This window comes from Echinops telfairi, unplaced genomic scaffold (genome assembly GCF_000313985.2).
Source record: "Echinops telfairi isolate 266 unplaced genomic scaffold, ASM31398v2 ScPeMD7_5;HRSCAF=22, whole genome shotgun sequence".
In the NCBI taxonomy this organism is placed as follows: domain Eukaryota; kingdom Metazoa; phylum Chordata; class Mammalia; order Afrosoricida; family Tenrecidae; genus Echinops; species Echinops telfairi.
The window spans coordinates 44,844,038-44,863,265 of NW_022103901.1; the positions used below are offsets into that span (position 1 = coordinate 44,844,038).

The 19,228-nt window shown below is 38.7% G+C and overlaps 1 protein-coding gene across 3 annotated transcripts in view; it reads right to left on the reverse strand.

The window, feature by feature from the left end:
• LOC101655982 (palladin) overlaps positions 1-19,228 on the reverse strand; it is a 69,459-nt gene that overhangs the window by 18,405 nt on the left and 31,826 nt on the right. For 2 of the 3 annotated variants that reach the window (XM_030884361.2, XM_045300166.1), the window contains 5 exons: positions 15,267-15,368; positions 14,464-14,514; positions 13,093-13,314; positions 10,693-10,842; positions 3,386-3,480 (listed from right to left, as the gene is read on the reverse strand). In XM_030884361.2, coding sequence (XP_030740221.1) covers positions 3,386-3,480; positions 10,693-10,842; positions 13,093-13,314; positions 14,464-14,514; positions 15,267-15,347 — 599 coding nt within the window. In that variant the 5' untranslated portion in view covers positions 15,348-15,368. The remainder of the gene's footprint in view (positions 1-3,385; positions 3,481-10,692; positions 10,843-13,092; positions 13,315-14,463; positions 14,515-15,266; positions 15,369-19,228) is intronic. The other variant, XM_030884362.2, reaches the window with a different exon arrangement.

Consider the following 19,228-nt stretch of genomic DNA (forward strand, 5'->3'; position numbering starts at 1 on the left):
CCAACTTGAAACGACAACTACTGCACGTAATGTATTTGACACAGTTGGTTCATTTCTGAAAGCGCATAAGCACAGAGGGTGCCCCAGCTATGCTAGGATGTCGATTTGGATTTCAAGGTTTGGTATTGAATGAGTCACCAAAAGTCATCGGAACTCACTGTATGATTCATCGGCAAATAATAGCAATGAAGACACTGCCACAAGAGTTACAAGTCATGAAAAGCGTCCTAAGTTCTGTCAATTTTGTAAAGGCGAGCACTTTAAACAGTGGATTGTTTTCGCAACTGTCCAATGAATTGGACGCGCCGAACAATGCGATTTCACACTGAAGTGAGATGGTTGTCGGAGGAAAAGTTTTAAAATGTGTTTTTGAGCTTTGTGTTGAACTCAAAACATTTTTAAATAAAAAAGCAAGACCGCAGTTCGAAGCACTTTTCAGCGATAAAAGTGAACTGCAGAAAATTGCTTACTTGGCTGACATCTTTGCCATCTTGAATGAGTTAAATTTATCACTGCAAGGACCACATGCAACATGCCTCGATTTATCTGAAAATATCCGATCATTCCAAATAAAACTTCAGCTTTGGCAAAAAAATTGGATGAAAATAAAATTTACATGTTGCCTACCTTATCTGCTTTCTTTGAGGAACATGACATTGAACCAGACAAAAAGATTATGATGATAATTTCTGTGAACGAAAACTTGCACACACTTGCAGACAAAATTTCATACTTTCCAAAACTCCCTGACACCCCATTTGCACTTGCCTGAAGCCCATTCACAGTCAAAGTTCCTGAGACAGCAAAAGAGTTCATTAAACTTATTAACAGCGATGCAGCAAGAACTGATCTCTGTACAATGACAGTTACAAAATTCTGGATCAAGTGTCTGTAGTCATATCCTGTTCTGTCTGAGACTGTGCTGCACCTTTTTCTTCCATTTCCAACAGCATATCTTTCTGAAACAGGGTTTCCCAGCTTGTTGGTTATCAAGTCTAAATACAGAAGTAGACCTGATGTGGAAGATGATCTTTGTTGTGCTCTTGCAAAGACTGCCCCGAGAATTTCTGATCTGGTGAGAAAGAAGCTATCTCAACCTTCCCACGGACATTGGCTTTTTATGCATACTGTGGCAACATGCAGCAATGTAGTTTACTGTTGTTAAGATTGTTACCCATGCTACACCATGCTTCAAGACAAAATTTCATTTATTTGTAATTAGAAATAAATATTTCACAATATATAATTACATATTGTTTTTGTGATTAATCACTATGCTTTAATTATGTTCAATATGTAACAATGAAAATATATCCTGCATATCAGGTATTTACATTATGATTCATAACAGTAGCAAACTTACAGTTATGAAGTAGCAACGAAAATAATTTTATGGGGGAGGGAGGGGAAAAATGAGGACCTAATGTCGGGGGTTTAAGTGGAGAGAAAATGTTTTGAGAATGATGTACAAATGCGCTTTACACAATTGATGTGTGTATGGATTGCGATAACAGTTGTATGAGCCCCTAATAAAATGTTTAAAAAAAAAAAAAAGAAAAGAAATTTATGGTTGTGAGTCACCAGCACACGAGGAACTGTATTAAAGGGTCGCAATATTAGGAAGGTGGAGAACCACTGGTCAAAAGACTATAGTCTCAAGGGTGCCTCCTTTCAGACCAGAAAGCCAGGTCTTTTTTATGATTTATGTTTTGTTCCACCTTTGGCTCCCACTCTGCCCAGGACCTCATACAGTCAGCAGTGGTAGTTGGGTACCATCTAGTTCTTCCGTTTCAGGGTTGTGGAAGCTGGGGTTCACGTGCTCCATTGGCTATTTAGACAAATGGTTTTCTTGTGTCTTTGGTTTTCTTCATTTGTTTTCACTCCAGACCAAGAAACCGTCAATGGCTGCTCACAACTTTGAAGACTTGGAGTCACTGTTAACCACAGTAGGATGTAGAACACTGTCTTTGTTGGCTATGTGATGTCAATTGACCTTAGCATCCACCAAGACTACAGTCCTAAGCTCTCAGGTCAATTCATTCTCTGTATTTGGCACAGGTTTCTACAAGTACCACCAGTTAGTGTCACTGAATATTCTTTGATTGTGCAACCATTCTCATCCTCCTTTTGTGACTTGTTCCTATCCTGTTAATGCACTGTCCGCCCCTAAGGTTATTATAATCTTTGGATGCACTTTTGCCAATTTGATCTCATACAGCTAGTTCTTTAAAAAGTATAAAGCTCAAGGCAGACATTTTTCCCTAGTTAAGCTATAGTTTGAAGAAGACTTCAGGGGATATTTTTAGTTTTAAAGCACTTAACTAACAACAGTGGAACAAATGAAAGATCAGTGTAACAGGTGAGTAATTATCAGCTTGTTTATATAGTTTACTCTCCTTCAAGCACAAACCTAATTTAAAGGGAAAAATATGTTTCTAGGAGCACAGGTATATGCAACAGCTTAAATGTACGGAAATCCACATAAGAAGCAGAAGAACATAATGCAAAATAATGGACTTGATATGTTTTGAGTGTATAGCCAAAGATACATGCCTTCCTGCGAACAGATATTGCCACAATGAAGTTAGAATTAAATGTGGACATGGTCAGGTGTAATAAGGCTCTTTTAAAAGGTTGATAAATGGCTCTCTGACTCCAGTCCGCCATGGGTCTGATGCTTACCCTGTGTTTCCTGTACATCAAAGATGTTTATACCTGTGGCCTGCTAGTTTCTAGTTGTAAATCTCTGAGGGTGCTCTGTCTGAAATATGTGTATATCAGAACCTAAGCTGACAGGGTAGTTGATTCACCATATTCTTTATAAGCACAAATGTATTACTAAGAAATAATACCCTTTCCCTGCTGCTGCCTCTCATTAGTCTGTCAGCATTTCTAAGTAAGGGTAGGAATATACAGACTAGAAGTCACACATACTACTGTTAGCAGACATTTGTTTGAGATTTTAAATAGGAAATCTTACCTGTAAGAGTTTAGTCTAAACTATGCTCTTTTGGAAGAAAATGATCATTAACGAATGAGCTGATTTTGAAATGTCTAATGATGGTTCCTTATAATGGTTAAGCTACACAGATGTTGGTTACAGAAATTTGGTTTTGAATATCTGTGTACCATTTACTAGGGTTTTCATGTTGAGTTAGGACTTACTCACATATAAAATGAGTCACATTGAACAAACCAATGATGGTAGATTTGGACAGGCCTCGCACATAATAACACATTTTTGTTCCTTTTCTGAATTTTGAAGAAGAGAAAACATCAAGGAGCCAAGATTTTACTAAGGCGTAGTCATACTGTCTTCTAGCAACATTCGATTTTGTGGCTCCACTACACAGAGTGCACCTGTGGGAGGAGACGTCTGAAATACCTTCTGACGTGAGGGTGGCCTGAAGGAGAGCGGGGACTGCGGCCTCTTTGGTTGACAGCTTGTACCATTAGCCGTCCAGTACAACTGATGCGGCCCTGTCAGACAACAGGAAAAGAAATGATTGGCTAGGCAAAACTACTAACAATTAAACACTACCATGTCTATCATCCTGTTCTCCTTAAAATATTTCACAACAAAGAAGTGTCTCATATTAGGACACCAACGCTCTTCAGAAATGCACTTTCCCCACAGTAAGCTCAGTAAAATTCTGAATTTATTTTAGAAATTTAGGTGACAAGACAAGTTCTTCCTCTGAAATGTTAGATAAGCTTTTCCGTTTAGGGTCATGTCTACAAGGACAATCCTTATTGGATTTAATTGTAACCTGTGAAGGACTGGAAACTGAGTCAGAAGATATTACTGTCTCGTGATGACTCTATTTTCATGATCGAGTGTCTACGGATGGCGGCCAATTCTGAAATCAAAACTAAAAGACGTTAGTGTTCTGTCAGGTGATTTTAGTTAATGTACTTGTTAAATGATAGTGGAATTTTCCCAAAGCGATACAGCAAGAGACGTCAGCAGGGCATTCTGTTAGAAGTGCACCTGGGGGCGCAAAAGCAACACACGTCTATATGACATCGCGTTCACTCGAAGGGAACATATTGAGCTTTGAAAACTGGAAGACGTGAAATACCTAAAGTACGTGGGTCTTGCAATAATGGTCCAACAAAAAGTTGTATTTTATCTCTTAAATTTGTCATCAACGTTTGATAAATACTGTCATAGGGAATGATAAAAGTAATGTGTGTGGAATCCAGATGACATGGATAAGCCATCCATTAGTTTGGGTTTTGTTTGCTTCAGTCCTTCCCCTTAGTTCTGTTTTTCCGTCAGTTACCAGAAGACTATATACATTCAAATATAAGCGACCCTCTCTTCACTGCGAGTATATATCCATCCCATTTCTGATTTCGTCAAAAGGGACAGCAGGAGAGCAAAAGTGAGGCTTAGTTAATTATCTCTGAGGGTGACTTGTAGCCCTCACGCGCTCTACACTTGCACTAAAATGCCCCCATTGGCTCCCATTTCCACCGGTAACAAATGGTGCTCAGAAGGGTACTGATGTCGGAAGGAACAAGGGGGAAAAAATAAACAAAATGAAACGAAACAAAACAAAAACTCAGCAGGATTCCGTAGAGATCAGGCCTGCAGTCAGATATCCCAAAGTCTTGTCTTCTGGGCGTGCAAGAAGCACTCAGGAAATGCAGACGCAGGGGCGTATCAGAATTAGGAGTTCCCAAGAGAAAGAGGTAGTTGTAAAGACACACAACGCAACTAGTCTTATACCATTCGACACGTGCCTCCCTCTAACAATCACAAGATTTGCTATTCAAGCCTCAATGTGTTTATTGAACATTTCCATGCTGCGTGGAAATATCTAATTTTATTATATTTAGAGCTCAAGCCACATGACACCAGTATCTCTCATGCTGAACTCTTGTCATACGCTTGGGATTCCCTAAACTAGCTCAAAATCTACAAATCAATTCCATCTGACCAGAGACTGACTTGTCATTCTGTGCTAGGTTGCATATGGTTACAATGTTGGGAGAATTCCAAGTAGCAGCAGGGTCACCCTGACGAACAGGTTTCAGCAGAGCAGACGAAGACCCTGGCAGTCTACTGCTGTAACAGCCCAGTTGAGAAAATCTCAGAGCTGCTCTGTTCCATAACATACGGTGTCTGCACGACTTAGAGCAGATTCAAGGGCAACAGGCTTGATTTGGGGGGGGTGAATCCTAGACTAAGACAAACTAGCAGGCATGCTATTTTAGAAAAAGTACACATTTCTGTACCATTTTCAAGATTTCCACTGCTACTCCTTTGAATTACATACACAACCGTTGTCCTAGAATCTTTTCTTCCCTCTCCCAAACTTCAGACACAAGAATATGTTCTCATGTGCCATAATTTTTATTCCTACACTAATTCTCCCCTCAATTCTGAACACGAAGAGGGGGGAATGGTCTTTAGAAAGCAGAATTAATAGTTTGACTTAATATAGTGCTCATGACTAAATATGCTATGTGTCAATAAGTGACCAAAAATATTTAGAAATCATCCTAGGAAACAGTATAATTTTGACGTTTTTTTATTGGAAAAAAATATCCAGAATTCAGTGAAAGTATTTTTGTAGTGATACTTCTAATGTATACTAATTAAAAGTTCAAACGATAAAATGTGAATATCTTTCTTTAATGAGAATCATCTTACAGTCACACAGAATTAGAGTTAACTAATTTCTAATCATATGAAATGTACCAATTAAATCTCAGTAATCATCATAATTAGTAGGCTCTGCTGCACATTAATGCTGCTGCATTTGCTTTTACTAGATTTCTCATTTCTATCTGCGTTATTATTGCCACATGTAGTAGTGATGGAAGCGAACGTTTAAAGCTTGAAATAAGCCAGGAAAGTATAATGCCAAAACAAAGCACAATCAACAAACCAAATTTTTATATTTAAGTCAGCTGTGTGTTACTTTTCTATCCCAAACAAATCCACAGGATTTAAAGCTACAGTGCAACCACTAAGCTTGACTTTTGAAGTGATTCTGCATTAAATATCCAGCTTGTGAGGATTATTTGATTTCTCCCACATGCAAGGCCAGCTATTTACATTATATGGGAATAACATTTATATTTCATAGTTTATGAAATTTAACCTGTGGCACATAGGTCCTCCTAAGAGCTTTCCACTAATATACATAACACAATTTGAGGAAGCATCAAGCTGCAAAACAGCCATTCCAAAACTCAAATGCAATACAAAGTAACTTAGCAACACAACAAAACCAAGCAAAACATTCATGTTTAGATTTAGTTGTGTCTTTAAGATAGGATTAGAGTCTAAAATAAACTATTTGTGAGGTTCCTTTTGGCATCATGCTTGCTGTGATACTGCATAATCACTCAGTATTTCACTAAACTATGTGGTTGCTTTGGTCTCTCATGAATTGCTTGAGCCGCACACAGCCAGGGCAAGACACAGCCCAGTCAGGACATGTTTAGAGCTGTGTGTTCCATCACACAGAGTTTGGATGCAGTCAACAATAGCTGAAATGTTTCTTATTCCCAGAAGATTAACCCAGGTGGGAAAATATCATATTCTATAAAATATTCTACTGAATGTTAGCATTTTTCTCCTTCCTTGGTTCTCACCCTTTCTCTTGGCTGTTTTCTGTCGTTATTTTCCACTGCCGTCTGTGTTTCATTACCCAACAAAGTTTTCCACTCCAGTCCATTCCCCTTTCCCTTGGTCCTTTCACATCGTGGAGTCTACACTATGCTAGAGAAAGAGATGTCGTGGTCTCCTTCTCAAACCTAACTACTTTGGGAATTAGGAAAAAAATTCAAGGTAACCAAAGAACATCAAAAGAGCGGGGCTTTAACTTCTGTTTTCTGTTGACTATACATTATGCATTTGGCTTTAACATTTGGAAAGCTTTAGCTTTTACTTTTCAATTTTTCTTTCAGGGTCTACCTATGATGTTTTGTTTCAACCAGCTTCTAATTTACCAAGAAAGAAAATAGGAAAATAATATACAATAGCAGATGCTATAAAGCTGAGAAGAAAATTTCTGTAATGTATTTCTACAGCAGCAAATGATAACTTCTGCCCTGAGTTAGAGATAACAGTGGTCTGCCACTTATCAGTTTTTATAGTCCCACTTTGTTTTTCCTGGTGGGTAAAGTAAACTTCTTTCCATTGGTAAGTGATCTCACAAAATCAGCACCTGGCATATTTGGCTGTAGCATTACTAAAGATCCCAGGATAGAAAGGCAGGTATTTCCCTGGGAATTACAATGCACCCGTTAATACGCTCCGAGGTCTGATGGCGTACTGGTTATGCATTGGGCTGCTAACCGCAAGGTCAACAGCTTGAAATCACCAGGTGCTCTGTGGGAAAAAGAAGAGGCTATGCACTTCAGTAAAGAGTGAACACTGTCTTGGAAACCAACTGGAACGCTCCAGGGTCCTGTAGGGTCCCTGTGAGTTGGAATTGACTTGATAGCAGGGCGTGGCAGTGAGTGAATATGCTCAGGGACTTGGAATCACATGCACTCTCTAGAGGCAAAGATACAAAGACATCTCCCAAATAAGGACAACGGGTCGTGCAGACCGATCTACACAGTGTTCTGGAGGAGCTCTTCAGATTTTGCTCCTGAGTTTTCCTTCCTTCGTCTGTTGCTGCTGCTTAGGTGGAAAGAAGACTGAGTCCTGCCTTCTGGTGATCAGCACACACGGAGACAGAATTCTAGGTCCTAGGGACTGCTTTGATCATTTTGACTCGGGCTCTGTCGGGCATGGTGCTGGTGGTGGTCTATAGACCCAGAGAAGTCATAGTCCCCTATGCCTAAATCATAGAACAAAATATTCTGTTAGAAAAAAATCAAAAGAAAACAATCCCACTGCCATCAAATCCATTCTAAACCATAGCAACCCTCTATGGAGTTTCTGAGAGAGAAACCTTTCCGGGAGCAGACAGCCTCCTTTTCCCTGTGGAACTGCCGCGGATGGATTAGAAGCCTGACTTACAGTGCCACCAGAAAGGAGGGAGTTGGTGCAATGTGATATAAACAGGTTCACATCTCCTTTCTTTGTCTTCTCTCCAGATAGTAAAGGTAAAGACAGAGACAGTTAACCATCGTGTTAGCCTGAGATGTGGTGAAGCAGCAGGACTCGCTGGGGCCTGGGGCGAGGGCAGGGATCGCTCTCTCCGTGGCTTTCTCTGGGCTGCAGAGAGCTTGCAGAGAGCAAGCTTCCCAGCTTCACGTGTGGCTCGAATCCGCTGTCAGGAGGGAGTGTCCCATCCTTCAGCTCACGGCTGTGGCAGTGATGGCACAGCCACATCTGCTGCTGACCTTGTTTCCCAAGAGAGGGTTAAGAAGGAAAAGCCAGGAGGTAGGAAGACCACACACCACCTTGTGGGGTGGAAATCCCATCCCACTCCAACTGGCTTGCTTTCGTAAGCTAGCCTGTGGGAGCAGAATATCTAGGAACACATCTGACCCTTTCCATCCCGGCTCCAAATGCTTCGGCAAGCAACACAAGCTGCTGTTCTGGCACAGGGCGACAAGTCTTTGGGTAAACATACGGACAGTCAGTAACATTCATCAAACGTGTACCAGGAGTGAGGTATAGTGAGTACCGGTACTTGACATACACCATTTAAATCTGTACAATGACGCTCATTTCAAAGGAAACAAAACTGAGGCCAAGAGAGGCAGAAGTGTCTGCGCCACACGACAGAGAGGGAACCCCAACCGAGACCTTCTGATGCCAACGGTCAGTCTTCATCCTGCACTGTGGGCTCAGCCCTTGGCTTGGCAGAAACAGCACCACCACTCTGTGTCCCTAGCCTGCTGTATAACTTCTTTTTTGTGTCTCCTCCTTGGCTTATGTTTCCAAGGCTGTCTTCATCAGCCCTCTTTTTACCTACTAATTTCATTATAGTTTTCCAGAAAGAGTTTAAAAGATCAAAGGCTATTGACTTTTGAGGCTAACCTGCTGTCTTTAACTTTGCACACACTACGAGACCACCATTGCCCTTAGTGCTGAACTTCGTGCAAAAATACATCCGCATAACTTGAAGAAGACTAGAAAGTAGGTCTGGTTCAAGTTTTACATTTATGTCTGTTTGTTCTGTAAAATTGCAGATTGCTATAAAATAGCAACAAAACAAAAAAAAAAACCCTTTTAGGAAAAATATCTTGAAAGTAATAGTAGGATCCTAGTACTTGTGAGGACAAAGGAACACAGATTAATTTCATGCCCATAGTATACCTCAGCCTCTCTAGGGGAAGGGAGGTATAAAAGACAACATGGAGCCAATTTTTAAATTTTATTGAGTGTCCTATCATGTTTTTAATAGGAAGAAAATGGAAATTGAGATTTTTCAACTCCAGGAAATATACTGAAAACCCCTTAAGGAAAAAAAAAACCAAGTTCTACTTTTACTCCTGCATCTACATATACCAAATGTGAACACAAATAAATATTAAAATGTCAACTCTTAGATGAAGGTTAAAGTTTTTGTTTGTTTTTATTTTATGGTCATGTATTCACTTATTTAAAAATACAATCTCAGATTGTATATTCATATGGACACTATTTGTTGATAAAGTTTGCTGTTTTGTCACAATTGATTAGCTACATAATTTGAATTTTATTCAAACCCTAATACTATTATAGAAAAATACTTTATATGATGAAAACATTCCAAAAACCATAAGCAGTGTACAAACTCTTAAAAGTTTGTAAGCATTGCTAAATTTATATGTATTATTTTCTTTCAAAAGATAATAAACAATGGATATGATATAAACAAATCAGAAGTCTTTAAAAGATAAGAAAATTGCTGGCTAATTTTCATTAGTTATATATTCTAATTTTTATTTTTATCCTCCTTTAAAAAAATATCTACACAATTTCTGGGGACGTAATTAGCCTGTAACACATTGAGTTCTTATGTTAGAAAATTACATCTTACTTATTTTTGTGTCCTCTGTACTTAGTGCAGTGTCTAAAATATTCAAGATGCTTAATAAAATAGAATTTACTGGTTTGAAATAGGATCATGATAGCCTGTAGCCCACTATTAAACCCTAAACAGTCAAATGATTTTTTGATCATAAACATAAAGGCAAATACAGGAGAGAAAATGTTTTAATAGAAACCGAATATTTACTGAATGCTATATATAGGTAGGTACTATCAAACTTATACTTTGTCCACCCTTACACATTACTTAACTGTCACTGATGTACATATATGTGTCTGTTGTGGTAGGTAATTTCCTGTGATTTTTGTTAACTATTTGATGTGAGCTATGCACGCCAGTCCTCATATCCTTCGTTTTCTTCACAGAACTTAATCCTACCAGAAGTGATATTATCTGTGTTTGTTTCTTTGGGGCATTGTCTTGTGCACCACTGAAACACCATCATCTATATGGTACACAGTAGTTGTACATACTGGGCCCTCAGCAATGGTTATGAAAAGAATGCATAACTGCACCCAAATCATTCCTGCAGATGAACACCTACTGAGATACATAAATACACAACAAATATCTTTTCTACCCTTTGAAACCAAGATAGATGTAGAATTTCAAAATGTAGTTTTATAAGTCAAAGAACTATGACTCTACTTTTTAATTGAATAGTTTTAGTGTCCAATTAAATGCTTGTAAGGACTATACAAAGGACTCTACTACACCAGCCCATAGCCATCTTCACCTGAGGGTTTGCAGCCATAATGGTGTAGTTCCCGTCGTCATCTAAAGTGGAAGCTATGGTCTGCAGAGAGCAGGTCCCACCAAGATCTCTTTGAATAATGTAGTGTTCACTCTTTGGAGAGATCTGCTTCCCATCCTTAAACCAATAGATCTGTGAAAGGAAACACGATTAACTAGTAAGAGAGTATATAGGCTCCTTAGACCTAAGGAATAAAGTTCAGAAATAAATCCACAATCTATAGTCAACTGATTTTGGACAAAGGTGCTAAGTCCAATGGGGAAAGAAAAGTCTCTTCAATAAATGTTGTTAAGAAACTTGGATTTCCACATGCAGAAACATGAAACAGGATCCTTGCCTCACACCATGCACGAAAACAGATTAAAAATGGATTAAAGACTTAAATGTGTAAACTGTTGTTGGGTGCCATCAAGTTCGTTCTAACTCCTAATGACCCTGTGGACAACAGAACAAATCACCATCCAATCCTGTGCCATCCTTATAATTGTTCTTATGTTTTAGTCCATTTTGCAGCCACCATGTCAACCCATCTCATTGAGAATCTTCCTATTTCTTGCTGCCCCTCCATAATGTCCTTCTCAGGGACATTGTGTCTTCTCTTGGTAACATGTCTACACTATTTGAGACAGAGCCTCACCTCCTTGCTTCTAAGGAGCATTCTGGCTATGCTTCTTCCAAGACTGATTTGTTTGCTTTTTTGACAGCCCATTGTACTTTCCATAATCTTAGCCAACAACATCGTTCAAATGCATTAATTTTACTTCGGTCATCCTTATTTAATGTCCAACTTTCACATGCATATGAAGCAATGGAAAATACCATGGCTTGGGTCAGGCACACCTTAGTTCTCAGTTACAGCCTTGCTTTACAGCACTTTAAAGAGGCCTTATGCAGCAGACTAATTCATTGTAATGTGTTGTTAGATTTCTTAACTGCTGCTTCCTTGAGCACTGATTGTGGATCTCAACAAGATGAAATCCTTGACAACTTCAATCTTTTCTCCACTTATCATCATGTTATTTATTGGTCCGGTTGTGAAGATTCTGTTTTCTTTACACTGAGTTGTAATCCATACTGAAGACTGCAAACTTTGCTCTTCATCAGCAAGTGCTCTAAGCCCGCCTCACTTTCAGCAAGCAAAGTTGTGTCATTTGCATATCACAGGTTGCTAATAAGACTTCCTCTAATCTTGATGCTACATTATTGTTCATATAATTCAGCTTCTCTGATTATTTGTTCAGCATGCAGACTGAATAAATATGTTGAGAGGATACAACTCTGATACACACCTTTCTTGACTTTAAATCATTCCCTTGTCCTGTTCACTTTACTGCCTCTGGAAGCATGTACAGGTTACTACCTGAGCACGATGAAGCGCTCTGGAATTCCCATTCTTCTCAAGGCTCTTCATAGTTTGTTATGATCCAGTCAATGAAATAAGTAAACATCTTTCTGGTATTATTAGCTGTCAGCCAAGCTCTATCTGACATCAGCAATAGTAAACCTTGTTCCATTTCCTCATCTACATCTGGCCTGAACCTCTGGCAGCTCCCTTTACGTAAACTGCTGCAACCATTGTTGGATAATCTTCAGCAAAATTTCACTTCCCTGCAATATCAATGATATTGTTTTATAGTTTGAGCATTCTTTTGAGGCACCTTTGGAATGGGAAATATGGATCTCTTCCAGTCAGTTGACTGAAACATGTACACTAAAGCCATACAATTCCTAGCGGACCATGCACAGGCAATGCTGCCAAGGGTAGCTTTCAACCCTGGGTTATGAAACTTTATAAATTTCATGAAAATGGGGATGTAGGAGGAAGCATCATTTTAGGTATTTGCAATTTGTGATTAACAATGACAACCTCACATGAGCAGTACATGATGTAGATGTGTGAAAAGCTCTTTGTCAATTCCTCAATTAGAACTCAACTATTAACTTCCTACTATGTTACATCACTCCTTTCTTCTGGTTTCTAATGCCTTCTGAAGATGGCCCTGAACTTAACTCTGCAAAACCAAACACTGCTGCTGAGTCGATTCTGACTCATTGTGATCCTGTAAGACACAGTACACCACCCCCACCCCCACCACCCCCAGCCCCGCCCCTCCCCGAGGGTTGTCAAGACCCTCTGTGATAGCTGACCGCCACATCTTTCTCCTACAGAGCAGCTGGTAGTTTGGAACTGCTGGTCCTCTGCTTATCCACTGTGTCAGCAGGGCTCATTGGCCTTGAACTTAAGGCGTACACAAGATTTTACATCAGGGATCTGGAGAAAGGTAGTCTGTATCTCATCCTACAGCATATGCTATGTATGTTTTGGAAGTTCAGCATTTTCTCAGAAAATACGACTTGTAAAAAGTGATGTTTTTGGCTCACCTTTGGCTTTGGGTTACCAGCCACTCTGCATGTGAAAGTCACAGGCATTCCCTCAAAGATTTTGTAATGTTTCAGCTTCACCTCAAAGAATGGCGCCACTCCATTTTCCACAGGCTCATCTCCGTACTGAACCTCATCACCTGACTCATCCACGGGAGACCTTTCCAGCCTGTACTCTATCTCACTGATGAGTCTCTGTTCACAGCTGGAGACTTTGTATTCCTGCATTAAACAAAGAAAGGGCATATTAGCAATCCAGCCCTTCCCGATATTTATCCTCCTCTCCAAAGAGACACTCAAAAGGCTTTTACCATAGAGCTTAAAAAACAAGTCTGAGCCCATTTCAATCCCATATAAAACAAAAAACATCTGGAAGTAAGTATACTGGTATATGGTATTTCATTGTCTTCAAGACCCATCGTCCAAAAAAGAAAAAAAAATCTGCAGATGAACATCTTTCTATTTTTTCCTCAATATTTTGGCTAGGCAGGGAATGGAAAGGGGTGGTGGTGGAGGAGAGGAAAAGCAAAAGCTAGGCATTCCTGCACTGCTCACAGCAATACAACAGTGGACCATGAATCTCTCTCCAAAGGCTAAGCATTAACTCAGAATGGAGCATATCTTCCCAAGAACTGAGTTCCAGAGCTCACGTGGCATAAACTGCAATACTGCACTGCATTTACCAAAGGAGGATGCAGAAAAGGCAGCATCACGCTTTGTTTTCACTTACATCGCCTCCATACCCCGTCTTTGCTGGGCAGCTATGAGAAACTACTTCCACACTCCATAAAACTACAACATGACCCATCACCTTCCAATGAGAATTAAGGTAGATCCAACAGTTCTCTTGCTTACATTTGCAGGGGAACCCATTAAAAAACAAACAAACAAACTCCATTTAATAATAAAAACATTTTAAACTAGCTTTTCCCTAGAATAAGCTAATCAGCCTTCAAGGAAAAGAAACAAACCAGTTGTAGCTTGTGAGGAGGAGACATGTAATGGAATGAATAAACTGCAAAATCATGCCATGGGTTGTGGTACATTCAGCAATGTAAAATCAGTAATTTAATTTTCCCTACACAAGTATAAGATGTGAGAACAATTTTCATAATTTAATGTTCAGTGTATTCATTGATGAAGTAAATATGAATTATATTCAACTTCGTGAGTAATAATGATAGCAATCACATCACTAATTTTGTTAATATGATATTAAGTTAAAATACGTGCTGATCATACCATTATCTTTAAGTCCTAGCATCCAAAAAATGTTATCATTAGCAAGGGGCAGAGGAGACAGCTAGATTCTAAGAAAGGAAGAACAGACACAAACAAACTGGGTAGGAGAAGAAAGGTGGAAAGCTTAACCTTTTGACCATCCAGAGGACTCCCTACAGAAGCATGCGGGGACTCGATTTCCTGTAAGGATAGGAGAAAGATGTGAAGACTATTAATAGAAATAGAAAGAATATAATAGTAAGATTCCTAGTTTTCTTAGATAAAACTTTTGTGGTAGTAATATTTAACATGGAAAAAAACCTTTCAGAGTTTGAAACTTTCCAGACAGCATAATTCCATATGGAAGTTAGGAATAGAGGCAGTAAAGATTGTAAAACAGCCTCCATAAGTTACTCTTTTGGTGGAAGACAAACAAACAAACAAAAACCCTACTGTCATTAAGTCAGTTCCAACTCAGCAGCAGGGGACAAAAACAGTATGTTAGCCTTCTGCTGACATGTGATTTATAAAAATAAGAGAAAGAAAATAAGAACAGTCTTTTCTCTACATAAGTATTTTACTTTGGATATTAAATCTATAAGGGGGAATATCTGCAATTATTTTTAGTAATCTCAGTGAAAATGTTTTCCTCTATGCAAAAACATTTTCACATTAAAGCACAAGACAGGTAAAATGAACAGATATTTGAGAATAAATTTATCGTGAGAAGATAAATAGAATAGGTATCATTAAAATTAGCCCATGAATCACTTAACACAGTGTCTGATACTTATAAGTGCTCGATAAATACTATGAGATGGACTGATGATATGAATCCTGCTGTTCTGTGACTTGTTTTCTAATTTTCACAAACTGACTTCAAGAATAGCATCCAAAAGAGTATAGGGAGAAGGGATGGTTATTTTTGGAAGACGTTGAAAGTCACATTGTACCTGATTATTAGTTGTTTCCTCCTCTGGCTCCTGAATATTAAAGACAGTTGCACTATCGGCACCCAGTAGTCGACGAGCCATTCTTTCTTCATATGTTAACCTCTAAACAAAATAAGTCACCAAAAAAAACAAAGAATTAGAAATATTACAAGTGTCTGCTACCTCATGACAAGTGAAAAATAAAGTGGATGATCTCTATTTTCTCTCTGCTCTTCAAGTTTTACTGTTTACATTTCTCAGAAATAGACCACCAGGTACTTCCTTCCCAGGCGGTGAAATTTTGTTTCCTGCTTGGGGAACAAATGCTACAGAAACTGTTGTGATGTTGCACACAGCTTACAAGGACAGCACTCTGGAAAAACTTAAGTGTGCAAGTGGTTTTCTCATTTCAAAAAAGGTGAGATGTCGAGACTGATGACAAACCTTGTTCTGGATTTCCTGAACAGAAAAAAATGTCAACTTATACTGCACTTGGAGTTTGTTCTACCAGGTCAGACTGTTAGTCAAGCTTTCTATTTAGAGGTTCTGAAAAGACTGTGTAACAGTGTGTGACAAAAAAGACCTGATTTGTGGCAGACCCTGGGGGTTGGTTTTGCCACCAGGACAATGCACCTGCTCACATAGCCATCTCAGTGCACCAGTTTTTGGCAAAAAAGAGCATGCCTCTCTTGCCCCACACACCTTACTCACCTGACCTCACTCTGTGTGACTTCTTTTTGTTTCCTCGAATGCAGAGGGACATAAAAGGACATTGATTTGATGATAGGAAAGAGGTAGAGAAAAAGACAAGGGAGGTGCTTTCAGCCATCCAAACAAATGAGTTTAAAAAATGTTTCCAAGAATGGAATCGCAGATTTGACAAATGTATTAAGCATAATGGAGAGTACTGTGAAGGTGATAAGGTGGTTTTGTAAAAAAAATTTAAATACATAGCTTTGAAAAAAAAATTCAATTTGGGGGGGGGTCCCCTCTTGTACAACACATACAAGCTTCACTGGTTTTGCTCCTCTATAGAACCCAACTTAACACAGCTACTATTAATCAAATGTACACACCTACAGTAAAGCTAGTAGTGATGAAGAATCTGAAAATTTTGCCAACTTCTGCAGTCTGAAATTGATCAAATATCAATCAAGATGCATGGATAATTGCTGACATTTGGAATGTTAAAGCTGGAAATAAAGGAGGATTAGACATTGGAAAACATACCCTTGGTAATATGAACAACACTTAAGGTTGCACAATACAACTTTGTAGGATCAATGCAAAAAATCCTTTTATAACAATACAAATGGCAACTGGACACATAGACTTCACCAGATGGAATATACAGAAAACAAATTGACTACATTTATGGAAAGAGACAATGAAGAAGCTCATCATAAGTCAGAACAAAGCCCAGGGCCAAGTGCAGAGTAGAGCATCAATTACTCAGATTTAATTTTTTGATGAAGCTGAAGAAAATGAATATAAGAAGCCTATGAAAGCCAAAGCATGACATTGTGTAGATCCCACCTAAATTTAGAGAGCATCAAGAATCAGTTGACTAAAAATGAACATCAGAGTTGTGAGATAACAGAGGAATTGCTATCAAGGACTCAAGTAGAAAGAAAATACTTTGAAAATGATGATGGCCACTGAGATAGTTTATTGTGCCAGCCTGGCTGATAAACACAAGTGGGATTAACTGAAGGGCAGAGAGATAAATGGCTTGGTGAGCCTTGCCTTTCTTGTCTCTCGCTCTGTGATCATTGGACCAGTGTGCGGCTGCCTTGCTTGTTCTGTGCCTCAATTTAAAGGCTACACTACCTGTGGGACGCCTACCCTGTGGACTGTGTCGCTGTAAGTTGAGGTCCCTTTAAGACATCTCTGGAGCTGGGGAATGGTGGTTGGTGACCTGCCTTGTGATTGGCTGCTGTGCTGACATAGCCTAGCTCTCTCTACAAATAGAGGAAGATCTGGCAGCAGACTGGACTTGAAGGACTGCTAGTCTCTCAACTTTCTCTCACGGACGTGAGTTGCACTGAGCCATTTGTAGTGCTTTATAATTTAACTGTTTATTTCTTGTATTATATATTTTTCTGTATATGATTTAACAGTTCATTTCTTGTTATATATCTAATTATCTTTATAAATAAATATATTAAATTATCAGCAATTTGGTTTTATCTCTCTAGAGAACCCTGTCTAACTCAGCCACATGTGTACAAATGTGCTTGCCACAATGGATGAATGTATGGATTGTGATAAGGGCTGGAAGAGTCCCCAATAAAAATATTTAATAAAAAAACATAATCAAGAAAGTAAAAAATAATTAAAATGATAAGAAAAAAAAAACACTGGACATCAGAAGAGATTCTGAACTTGTTCTTGACTGTACAGTAGCTAAAATGAAAGATACGTTGTAGGTAAAAAAGCTGAACACGGAGTGCTGTGTCATTGGAAAATTGTTGATGTTATGCGCGTAATCTCCTTATACCGCAAGGGGATGATTGGCAATGTTTTACTTTTTTGTTTCTATGGGTTTTTGTTTTCTTACCGTTTTGTTGTTGTTTCCTTGTTTGCTGGTTGGTTTGTTGCTGTTGTTGGTGTAGTTGTTCTTATGGGGGTTTGATTTTGTCATAATAGGACTGCCAAAGTAATCCTGAGTTGTGCATATCTCCTGGACAAGCAGATGGATTCTGGGCTCCTATTTAACTACAGCCCCAATTCAAGAACAGTTAGTTCTGAAAACATGACCCTGCTCCATACTCACCTTCATGAAATGTTCATTGAGTGTGGTAAAGAGAGCAGATGGTGCTTGGCTATCAATTGGAATAGTGTCTGGAGTCTTAAAGGCTTGTATTCAAACAAGCAGTCATCTAAGAGAGGAGTCAACTAAGTCCACATGGAAGAATCATTACAAGCTGAGTGATCCAAAGATGACAATAACAAAATCCAAATATGACAAAGGGAAAAGTATCAGAACTTAAATTGTGAACACCCAATTTGTAGAAGGCTATGGATGACAGTGGAAGCCCAAAACCCATCTGCAGAATATCCAGTCACTTTAAGCCTCTGGCAGATCCCCTCTAGCCACAAGCAAGGGCCTCAAACAACTTTACTATTATATAGAGATCATTGTAAACTTGATTATGCTGGATCACACTTGATACTTGTCAGGTGACCTCCCTCTTGCAACCTGAATTTGTTCTAGGCTCGAGTATTTCTTGCATGTTCTATGACAAAAGTTTCTTCCCTGGACTTTTAAATATTGATGGTGGTCTTTTCTTTCTTAACTCATTATTTGTATTTTTATATTATTATTTTATCCTTACCACATTATTTTGTTTTTGATTGTTTCTGTTGGGCTTCCCAGTTTGTGAAACACAGGAGCAGATTCATAAAGATAATAACTGAAGCAAGAGTTCATAGAGAATGCAGGGTTGCGAAATAAGGAGAGTGAGATAAGGAGGATTTGGGGAAGAAATAATGAATGCGGGAGGGAGCACAAGAATGGATTGTGATTATATAACTCATTGTACAAGTGATTTAACCATGGAAGTATATGATATGTGGATACTATATCAAGAAAACCATGCAAAGAAAGAAAAGAAAGAAAGCTCTAACAAAAGCTACCACAGGTGAAGGCGAAAGAGTTATTGTGTAGAGGGCAATGAGTTTATGTCAGCGGTGGTGGAATAATTTGGAAAAGGATATCAATAATGGCTGTACAGTGTGAAGAGTATAATCAATGACACTGAATTATACAAGTAGAAGTTGTGGAATTGGAGAATTTTCTCTTGTGTATATTTTTGCCTCAGAAAAAAAAAATTACATGAATAACAATGATTATGAGGAAGAAGAAAATATTCTAGAATTGAATATAATGACTATTGTACAACTCTTCCTGATATGATTGAATTACCGAACTTTATGATATGTGCATAAAGTGCTAATAAAAATGTTTAAAAAACAAAACA